Source organism: Oncorhynchus nerka, linkage group LG2 (assembly GCF_034236695.1).
Source record: "Oncorhynchus nerka isolate Pitt River linkage group LG2, Oner_Uvic_2.0, whole genome shotgun sequence".
NCBI classification, from domain to species: Eukaryota; Metazoa; Chordata; class Actinopteri; order Salmoniformes; family Salmonidae; genus Oncorhynchus; species Oncorhynchus nerka.
In genome coordinates this window covers 48,617,689-48,629,240 of record NC_088397.1, presented here as the reverse complement: position 1 = coordinate 48,629,240, position 11,552 = coordinate 48,617,689, and the positions used below count along the sequence as shown (strand labels likewise).

The window sequence follows — 11,552 nt, the reverse complement described above, 5'->3', positions numbered from 1 at the left end:
TACAAATTGGTGCCTTCACCTTATGACATCCAGTGGAACAGCCACCTTAAAATAGTGCATCTAAATCTTTTAAGGGGGGGGGTGAGAAGGATTACTTTATCCTATCCTAGGTATTCCTTAAAGAGGTGGGGTTTCAGGTGTCTCCGGAAGGTGGTGATTGACTCCGCTGTCCTGGCGTCGTGAGGGAGTTTGTTCCACCATTGGGGGGCCAGAGCAGCGAACAGTTTTGACTGGGCTGAGCGGGAACTGTACTTCCTCAGTGGTAGGGAGGCGAGCAGGCCAGAGGTGGATGAACGCAGTGCCCTTGTTTGGGTGTAGGGCCTGATCAGAGCCTGGAGGTACTGAGGTGCCGTTCCCCTCACAGCTCCGTAGGCAAGCACCATGGTCTTGTAGCGGATGCGAGCTTCAACTGGAAGCCAGTGGAGAGAGCGGAGGAGCGGGGTGACGTGAGAGAACTTGGGAAGGTTGAAAACACCAGACGGGCTGCGGCGTTCTGGATGAGTTGTAGGGGTTTAATGGCACAGGCAGGGAGCCCAGCCAACAGCGAGTTGCAGTAATCCAGACGGGAGATGACAAGTGCCTGGATTAGGACCTGCGCCGCTTCCTGTGTGAGGCAGGGTCGTACTCTGCGGATGTTGTAGAGCATGAACCTACAGGAACGGGCCACCGCCTTGATGTTAGTTGAGAACGACAGGGTGTTGTCCAGGATCACGCCAAGGTTCTTAGCGCTCTGGGAGGAGGACACGATGGAGTTGTCAACCGTGATGGCGAGATCATGGAACGGGCAGTCCTTCCCGGGAGGAAGAGCAGCTCCGTCTTGCCGAGGTTCAGCTTGAGGTGGTGATCCGTCATCCACACTGATATGTCTGCCAGACATGCAGAGATGCGATTCGCCACCTGGTCATCAGAGGGGGAAAGGAGAAGATTAATTGTGTGTCGTCTGCATAGCAATGATAGGAGAGACCATGTGAGGTTATGACAGAGCCAAGTGACTTGGTGTATAGCGAGAATAGGAGAGGGCCTAGAACAGAGCCCTGGGGGACACCAGTGGTGAGAGCGCGTGGTGAGGAGACAGATTCTCGCCACGCCACCTGGTAGGAGCGACCTGTCAGGTAGGACGCAATCCAAGCGTGGGCCGCGCCGGAGATGCCCAACTCGGAGAGGGTGGAGAGGAGGATCTGATGGTTCACAGTATCGAAGGCAGCCGATAGGTCTAGAAGGATGAGAGCAGAGGAGAGAGAGTTAGCTTTAGCAGTGCGGAGTGCCTCCGTGATACAGAGAAGAGCAGTCTCAGTTGAATGACTAGTCTTGAAACCTGACTGATTTGGATCAAGAAGGTCATTATGAGAGAGATAGCGGGAGAGCTGGCCAAGGACGCACGTTCAAGAATTTTGGAGAGAAAAGAAAGAAGGGATACTGGTCTGTAGTTGTTGACATCGGAGGGATCAAGTGTAGGTTTTTTCAGAAGGTGCTAACCTAACAACATGCTAACCAATAATTCGGTGTTACTACTACGAAGTGGATTATGCATTTAAAACAGTTCAAGTCAGATCATGTCCAACTATGACTACAATAAGTAGTTGTGGCAGCTATCATGGCCAAAGGTTATGCAACCAAGTACTAGCTCTGGGGTGCTATTCATTTTGTCAATGCCATTTTTATTTAATTTATCAATTAAAATTTTAAACTTAAGTTCTGCAATGTTGAAAATCAAATAACGCCTTTAAAAAAATATTTATTTCACTTCTTTTAGAAGAAATAGGGAATTATTTATGAAAAGTGCAAATACATTTGGCTGCAACTACACCTTTAATAATATATATATTTCAATTTATATCCTGTGTCAGAGACTTTAGAGAATGAGCTCAGCCTCATTTTGATCTGTTCTGGGCTCCGGGTTGAATCACTATTTTGCTGTGTATCTGTCTGTACAGGTCTGAACACTTTGGCAGCCAGAAAGATGTAGCTAACTAGCCCTACCTGCTGTTGACTCAGTGTTTGCCCTCTGGCTCTCTCAAGGGCAGCACAACCTAAACGTTACTCCTTTGTTTAGAGAAATTCCCTCTCCATCTCTTGTTTCAATGTACTGTATGTAATAGACATTCTAGCCTGGGAGCTTCAGAGGTCTCCGTTGTGAGCTACCTGGGGTTGTTGCTGGCTGCAGGCTGCCCTCTGGTGTTGGCCTGGGTAATATCAGCATTTCCTCTGAACCCCGAAGACATTTGAACCTGATGTTAGGAGGTATGCAGCACGTGTCTGCAACCTGTATGAACACGGCTGTTTGTGTGTGTGTGTGTGTGTGTGTGTGTGTGTGTGTGTGTTAATAGCTTGAATTTCTCAATGTTATTCAGCCCCTGCTGCGCCTGTGATCAAGCGGAATCTTATTCCTCGACTCAGAAAACCCCTGAGTGAAGAGAAAGCTTTGTTGTCGTTTCATGCCTAGCTACAGCCCAATGGCAGTAGTGTTTAGAGCCACTTCTTGTTAAGCATGCATTATAATCACTTGACTTTTGCTGAGGTAAGGTGAAGTCAGATCATCTGGGGCGGCAGGGTAGCCTAGTGGTTAGAGCGTTGGACTAGTAACCGGAAGGTTGCAAGTTCGAATCCCCGAGCTGTCGTTCTGCCCCTGAACAGGCAGTTAACTGAACAGGTAGTAGTTCCTAGGCCGTCATTGAAAATAAGAATTTGTTCTTAACTGACTTGCCTAGCAAAATAAAGGTCAAATTAAAATTCAAAAAAAAAAATCTCCCATCAAACTAATCTAAAATCACACTAAACCCCCCATCTACTGTTTCAGCAAACTAATTATTGGGTTGCATGTCTATAGATCTGGAAAGCAAGCCTCAACCTGACTTTTTCAGCACTCCTCTGCAGCTTCCCAGAGATCACTCGGCACGCATGAATAGACAGTCACAGTCAAAGAGGGAATTGTTTACTTTTTATCATTGACAGGTAGACCAGCTGTCTACAGTACATGTAATATTCATCTGATCCTAACCCCAGACAATACCTAATAAGTCCCTCTCAACACAATCCCATTCCCAAGCCACACTTTAATATCTAGCACTACCCCCATCCGGGTTTATTGTCCAGTACACTGACTTTATGCCTGTGTTACATTGACTGGGAGAGCCCTGTGTTGTCTGTGGCTTCTTTGGGTACAAACAATAAGAGCTTCAAACTCCACTCCAGCATTGTCTCTATGTGCCTGATCAGTAGGATGTTCACGCTGAGATTTAGAGGTAACACACAGACAATGAGCAGACACACAAACCCTGTCATTACGTTTACCCCCAGGCAGGGAAAGCCCCACTGCCCCATCCCACACTGGCTCCTGTAGGTAGAGCCTGTGTGTTCCTCCACGGTAGTGCTGAGAGGCATGTCTCCTAGTCCTTTTGCCTCTCTGTGTTCCTCTAGTATGTCTGCTGACAAACACTCCAACGATAAGAGGACAGAGTATCCATGGTGAGCCAGTGATAGCTGTATGTTGTTCCCGGAACATGGGCTGTGAAGGGAGCATCTGGACCGTGTTGTCTCTGGGTCAACAGACTGTGTGTCTGGCACCGCTGACGTGGCAGGGTTTACAGCCATGCATGGTGCAGCGAATGTTTGTGCGGGCAGTTCAATGTCAGTGCCATGTTCCCCCTTGTGTGTCGTTGAGTGCGTGTCCGTCTCTGTGTGGGCCAGGTGTCGTCTGAGCAGGCCCCAGCCCACCGTCAGCACCAGCAGGAGGGCCAAGGTCACGGTGGCCAGGGCCCAGCAGGGCTCACCCAGAGCAGACAGGACATTGTTGGGGAGGCTGGGAAGGCACATAGTGAGAGAGCTGGTTCTCTCCATGCAGACCTTCACCCAAAGTCTCCAGCTCTGACCCCCACAGACACCACAGAGAACCCACACCAGCAGACAGCAGAGGAAGTAAATGATGTGGGGCAGGCACTTTTCCTGGTCCTCTCTCCCTCCTCTCTGGCTGTCTGTGTCCCTGCTCTGCCCGTCCTCTACCTCCACTGTCACCCCATGGTGATGTGCAGGAGCTTCAGAGCCCGGAGTTTTACTACGTCCGCCTGTGTCCCCGTCCACTGCTCTACCTCTGCCACCATGGACCTGGGGCCACTGCAACTTCATGGCAGTCTCCACGGCAACAAGAGGAGTGGTCATCAGCAGCACCGCCCAGTAGGTGTGGCTGAGGAAGAGCAGGAAGCGCAGGGCAATGACATCAGAGGACGTGGAAAACTGAGGTAGCCAGGGGTCTGCAAACCAGAGGACAACCAGGATAGCTGAGGGACAACAAAGACCAATCAATCAAATAGAGAAATGTGGAGGATGGGACTAGAAGCATGAGGATTTGGACCCTGAAGTAGGCCATAGGAGTATAAACAACTCCCATTTAAATGGTAAGATCACTAAAGTTCAAATTCAGTGATTAACACAATGTTTAGCACATCGATATATTTTGCCTTTCTGTAATACACATCGTTTCCAGTGTTTACGACACTGAAGGTGCAGGTTGACGGTCACTAGACTTGACACTGAATCATATGGCTTATTCTCACATCTGTTGATAGCGGTTGAGGCCAGACTGGATGACCAAGGACACACTGATTATTCACTGTTGTACTGTGATCGCTGACATCCTGTGAACACTGTATGATTCTATAGGAGCTGACAAAGTCACTGCCTTTTGTTTTGACAGCCTGTCTCCAGGGGCGTGTTCTCTTCTTCTGTGCTGGGTTTACAAGGTGCTTCTGTGCCCTGTTGGAACTTGTAATAAACCAAATTGGGGTCGTTCCACGAATAGAGTACATTTTGGGTCGTGTTAATTTCACCTAATTGTAACACATTTTCAATTTCATTTTTTAAAAAAGCGTTGTTTTCCCCTTCTCAAATAGTTCAAATAAAAAAAATGACTATAGCAAGTGCCAATAAAGTGCATTAAAGTAACGGTAGCAGGGTTGACGACTTCATCTTAAAAATCAGCCATAAATCCCCTTGTGACTGGGGGAATGGAAGCTTGTCGTGTGCAACAGGGAGAGCTATTGAATGCTTCACAAAACAATGTAAGCTGTTAAAACATTTCTAGCCTGACTATTAGATGTTCAATGTTTCTTTTAACATTTTTAAAAAAGGAATATTTTCACCATATTAAAACGAGAGTTCAGGGTTGACCTTAAAATGAGGGACAGACAGTAAATGAGTCACTCATCACATGAAATAAATAATAATATTCAGAAGTGAGTGTCAAAGCAAGAACATGACTAGGGCTTAACAATGACGGTGAAAACGTGGAGAAATAGTAGGCTGAAGTGGGTTAAAATCTTCCTAGAAGTTGGGGAAACACGACGAGGGACATTTCAAAATGCAGATGGATTGTGGATTTGATGGATTTGTATACCAGGCTTTTAAAATTCAAGAGGTGCGCAAAATGTACTCTATTCGTGGACTTTAGCAACTGCTCCCCTTTCTGTTTTCTTATTACAAGGAAAAACAGGTGGTTGTAGCTGTACACAGCAGAGATGGGGTTAGAGGTGGACACGTACTTGTGACTACGAGGTCTGTGAAGAGCAGCAGGCAGTTGCAGCAGAAGCTGACTGCACTGAGAGAAGCAGTGACCATGGGCAGGAAGAGAAGACTGCAGGCCAGTTTACACACACACACCACAGCCGCTCCCTCCAACACACCATCCATGGCTAAAACAAAACAACACAGACAAGAGGTATATATTATAAACCATTGTTGGATTATCACTGGATTTTTTTTTACTCCAGTTGGCGCATACACTGATCACCACCCAGGTCTTTTCACTATATAGGACCTGGGTGTTGAAACTCTTTTGTTAGGCACCCTGGGAGTCAAGGGCAATATTCACTGTTTGAGACAGCTTACTGTACGTACAAAACATAGCATCTAAACTCAATGCATTAGACCCCTAGAATGACTTAAAGGCCCAATGCAGCCATTTTTATCTCAATATCATATATTTTATGGATAACAATTTAGTACGTTATTGTAATAGTTTTCCATTAAAATTGTAGCAGATAATACAGAAATAGCTTTTTCTCAAACAAGAATTTTGCTTGGCGTGTCTAAGTGCAGAGAGGTTTGGAACTAAAACGTATACCACCTGGTGACATCTGGGCAAGCCAAAACTCCACAGATGCACAACGTGCTGATTAGAATGTATTTTCAACCAGCAACTTTCAGGAAATAACACTGATCAAATGTTCACTTTTACAGTGTTAGGGCTCTATTCAATCTGTATTGCTGAAGTGTTACAGATAGGCAAATACCTTTTAAATGTCTAGCGCGCTATTGGGCCGTCATCTGCAGCGTTTACAGACATGAATGCAATCTCTGCTAAGGTGGGAACATTGCCTTGTAATTTCAATCAAGCTTTAAAGCTGTATTTCTGCGATACGGATTGAATAGAGCCCTTCGTTTTATCAGCTGTTGTACAATATGATACAAATAACAGGGGAAAAGTATTTTGATTGCAGTGGGGGTTTAACTCAAGACCCATCATGTGAAATACTGTAGCAAATATATGCAAGCAATACTTTTACAAATAATTTTATGCTGTTGTCATCCAAATGATGTCGATCTGCTGCAACAGATCAATATCTCTTTGTGTAAATTAGCATTAATCCATGGCCTTCTCAGCCACCCATGAATGTTTTTGGTCACTGAAATGTCAATAGACAGCAATGAAATCAGTGTATGATATTTTTTTTAGGTCGTTTTTTGGCCTTTCAACTTTTGAGATCCATAACAAACTTATTATCATATGTATTATCTTTTTATTTCGATCATCTGTAATAAGGGTACGGTTAGGGTACAGTATTATCGGGAGTACAAAAATATACAAATACACTTAAATGTACCTTCAGAGGTACACATAATCTCACATGGTATTCTTCGGTACCTTTTAGGGTACATGTGCGGATCATTTTGTATGATGGTAAATGTGTGTACCCAATATTCTGAATATAAATAAAGGTACAATCATCACACACTCAAAAAACATGCCCATCATTATCATATTTCCCAGCATGCTCTTTTGCAGATTTGTACAAATATTTGCATGCACATTGATTGATTTCATTTTGTCTAGCAGAAGATCAATAATATGCATTTACTGAGATGGTTGTTCCTGTTTAGGTAGTCCAATTTAGACATTTTCCCAACTTGGCAGTCATTCTAAATGCAGGTTGCGGGTGAGCCAACATAATGTGACTATGTCGCCAGCAAACCAGGAGTTTCAGACCACTGTGTTGGGGTAAAACTGTCGAAGTATGATATACGGTATGTAATGTATTGTGACTCATAAGTTTAACTTCAATGATACAATATTCACTTAGGCACTCACTTGATGAAGGCTACAGGACTGAAAGCCATTGAATGCAACAACCATGTCTTTGTCACTTGCAAACACAGTCATGGGTGGGACTGGTAACTATAAAATTAACTTAAAAGGCACACTGGGATATATGCAAATAAGGTTTTATACACTATAGTGTTAAAACAACACCCAAAAACCATTTTAGATTAACATTTTTGCCACTTAAAAAGGAACTTTGTCACTGTGGTGGTAACCTAAAAAGGCACATTTGTAACTTTTCCTAAGGTACGTTCTTGTACCTGTACCATCTTGTCGCTAAGGTACACTACTGGCTCTTTTAAAAGGTACGAACTGCAATTGTACAACTATGTACCTATAACTAAAAAGGTACAAAGGCTCTTCACAGCTCTTAGTCTGTTGTCAGTCTTTTCAAACGACATATGTGACATACATAATTACATTGTGCATGTTTATTCATACAGTAATTATTATTTACATGTTCCCAGCTGGGGTTTGAACACGCAACATCTTGGTGCACAGCATTCTAGCTAGCTACTTCCCTCGCCGTAATGTTAACATAACTGCGGAAAAGCAGTGATTAGAACACTGGATTATATAACTCTATGTTCTATCCCCTCTGGAATCCAGAAGGGATTCAACTGTCATCACACAAGTGACAACATCACTGGAGCGATGTAATGACTTTTTACTCTTCTGAGACGTGTGTGTGTTGTCAGTATCACATCATCACTGGACAGCTATAATGACTTCGTACTCTTCGGAGATGGTTCTATCAATCTCACTGTTGTTGACTGTTGAAGGTACAACAACACTGTGGTTCACAAACTGAGGGGCGCAGTGGTTCGGCAGGGGGTGCACAGGGGAAACACGTTCATTTCAATTACCATTTTATAAGACAATGGCAACACTGCCATGTTGATCTGAGCCTTGCTGTTGGAAAACCACAATAGTGTACGACTTTCAGCTGTCGCAGATGATATCTTATATTCTTATATTCTGAGAAAATGGTAACCATGTTCTATCTATGTTTGGTGGGATCTTGATGTAATTTTCTCCTAGTCCTTAGAAAACTTACCACAGGAATGAGCTTGCAGCGTTATCGTAAAACATGTCTAAAACATTATTATTGAATATTCTGAGAACATAGTAATCACGTTCTGGGTCAATTCTGTTTGATATTAGGGGGAATGGTAATTTTGACATGTCATGGGAAGATTCCTATGAAAACGCTAGGTAATTACCTGAGACTAAGGGAACGTTTCTCTAAAGTTGTGAGAACATTTGTTGTTAGCTGGGATCTCACGCTCCATTGAATACAGGCAGTTGACGCCAACACCCCTCATCTAATATTCCAAAATGTTTTCAAATTATGAGATGTATCCACCAATCTAAAGAGAGGAATTGGCTGAAACTGTACAGCCTGCCATTCCGCTCTGTGGACAACGAATTCCATTCTTAGGGCGGAGACACAAGCATCTCGTCATTATATCCAGCAACTCTGGCTGCAGTGAACAGCACGACTTTCCTCTCTAAACAGTGCAGAGGTGGAAGACGTCTGTAGATGGCTTGGTAACTTCAGTTTGATTTGACATGAAACGAAACTAGTGTTTAATCCCGGTGCTGAGCTAGTGCGTAGCAGCTAATTAATGTATAACATGTTGTTGTAGAATGTTATGCATGTCCCTACTGCAACCAAATTGATAATCGCTAGAGTAAATGTTTATTGTGTTTGCTGTTCTCCGAATATCATTTGAGTTTTAAATGTTTAGAATTGCAGTAAATAAGCTTTAACTTTATTTATTTGTAATCATTGGGGAGGGGGTGGTTGTAAATGTGCCATACTGTAGGTTTAGCTGAAATGACGCAAATGTCATGAGAACTCTAGCACACGAACAGACACTCCTCCCCCATGTCTGATTTGTTTTGAGTTATGCCTCACTGCCAGTTTCTGTCTTTAAGCAAACTAACACTCTCAAGCCCATCTCCACCATCTTAAATCCTAGCAACAATCGAACAGATGAGTCTAAACTACAGCCCACGGCAATGCATAGTGGTGGTCGGTCAATGATCCCAATTCAGTCAAGGAGTGAGTTTGCATGAAAATCGTTGTGAAGTTTGAATTAGTACCTTACCTGTGCACACAGGCGCCTCCAGCAGCACGTCAGTGTGAGCCAAACATCTCTCTTCCTTTCTATCCACCTCCCCACGCCCCTCCCCCTGTGGGACATGTTCAGTCCAGGGGGGCAGGGTTCCGGTCTGTGCTCAGAGGGCACTTTCGGTACTGCATTTTAGCTGAAGCCAAGCCCAAAAGGACAATTCCCATAGACTGCCCCATAGAGAAGTCCAATTTTAAAATTCCTAAAAAGACACTTTCATTATCGCCTTTGTACCATAAATATAAATTGAATTTTCCCAGTTATTTTCATTGTGGCCGATTTTTTTCTCCATCACTCACAGCCGAAGATATTAAACATTTAATATCCACCCAATGTCTGCCCATCCTTTTGGATGTAGACGTGCCCTCCAGGACGTCTATGTCGCCAGATGTTACAGAAGATCATCCAGGACATCAGCCACCTGAGCCACGGCCTGTTCACCCCGCTACCATCTAGAATCTAGAAGGCAGAGACCATGCAGGTGGTGGGACCGAGAAACTGAAAAACAGCTTCTATATACAGGCCATCAGACTTTTAAATAGTCACCACTAACCACTAATCGGCCTCTGCCCAGTACTGTTAGAGACTGCTGCCCTATGTACATAATCATTGAACACTGGTTACTTGAATAATGTGTGCATACTCTTTTACCCACTTCATATGTAAATACAATATTCTATTCAAGGTTAATCTTGTAAAACTACTGCTGTACACAACTGTTCTATTCATATACTGCCTATACACACCATTATATACATATATATTTATATTCCGGACTATGCCATTGCTGGTTTTGATATCTCCTAATTCCTTTGTTTAGGATTTGTGTATTTTTTTGTATTGTTAGGTATTACTGCATTGTTGGAGCTAGAAACAAGCATTTCGCTGCACCTGTGATAACATCTACAAAATATGGGTACTAGACCAATACAATTTGATTTGTTGTGTTCGTATCTGTTTGTCTGTCTCCACCTGTCTCTCCATCTGTCTGTCTAGTGAAACTGGCACCTCTGTGGTGTCCTTTGTAGATTGATGTGTTCTGTTGAGAAATGAAAGCTTGTTGTTGGGCAACATTGCCATTGATAGTAGACTACTGTTTTACATGTCCATAATGTGATCACTCAGATATTCTTATCTAATAATTCGGTACTGCCATCTCATGCTGAAACGTGCACATAGCTTTCAGGTTGCAAAAACACATCTCTGATAGCAGTGCTGCAGGTCAATTCTAATTTAAGGTCATCACTTCAGGAAGTAAACTTAAATAACAATAAAACCATTTTTTAACTATTATCTATTTACAATGACTTCTCGATCAACTGAGCTATTTATTTTAAAAGTTTTTCCATTTTTGGATTTTAAATTAAAATCACTTCCTGAATTGACAGCCTTCAATTCGAATTGACCCCTGCCCTGAAGCCCCCACTGTTAGTTTGAAAATGTGGTTTTATGAGTTAGGCTCGCTTTATGGAGTTTATTAAAATGTACTTGCTACGATTGTGATATGTTGTTGTCTCACCTAGCTATCTGGATAAGAGCATCTGCTAAATGACTAGAATGTCAAATGTTATGGAATGAAAAGTGGCTAAATGTATCATGGTTTACCAACAAATTGATTAAATCACACAACTAATGGTTATTATATGGTAATTGCATTATATTTATGCCTATTCAAAATGTATAGCCTTTTTTATTGTAGTATATTTATTATTGTTTCAGGGTATAACCAAATATTCTACTTTGCGCCATAGGGGCTACATGGGCAGTAATTTAACGGAGACCCCCCCTGTTTTTGAACCCTGGCCTCATCCTCAAATTCTTTAGAGTTGAGAAGTAGTGAAGACACTAGTTGAAGACACTATGTGAGCGTGAGAGCGTATTACTATGAGGATTTTTGATACCCAGTGGTGTAAAGTACTTAAGTAAAAATACTTTTAAGTACTACTTAAGTAGTTTTTGGGGGGTATCTGTACTTTACTATTTATAATTTTGACAACTTTTACTTCACTACATATTCCTAAAGAAAATAATTATACTTTTTA

The 11,552-nt window shown here is 42.9% G+C and overlaps 1 protein-coding gene across 1 annotated transcript; it reads right to left on the bottom strand.

Annotated features, from left to right (window-relative positions):
* Nucleotides 1–2,916: 2,916 nt before the first annotated feature.
* LOC115136731 (uncharacterized) lies at nt 2,917–9,588 on the bottom strand. Its single transcript, XM_029672465.2, has 3 exons — nt 9,487–9,588; nt 5,535–5,684; nt 2,917–4,274 (listed from the first exon to the last, which is right to left on the bottom strand). The coding sequence occupies exons 2-3, from the start codon at nt 5,680–5,682 to the stop codon at nt 3,115–3,117; spliced, it is 1,308 nt and encodes a 435-aa protein (XP_029528325.1). The 5' UTR covers nt 5,683–5,684; nt 9,487–9,588; the 3' UTR covers nt 2,917–3,114.
* Nucleotides 9,589–11,552: the final 1,964 nt, after the last annotated feature.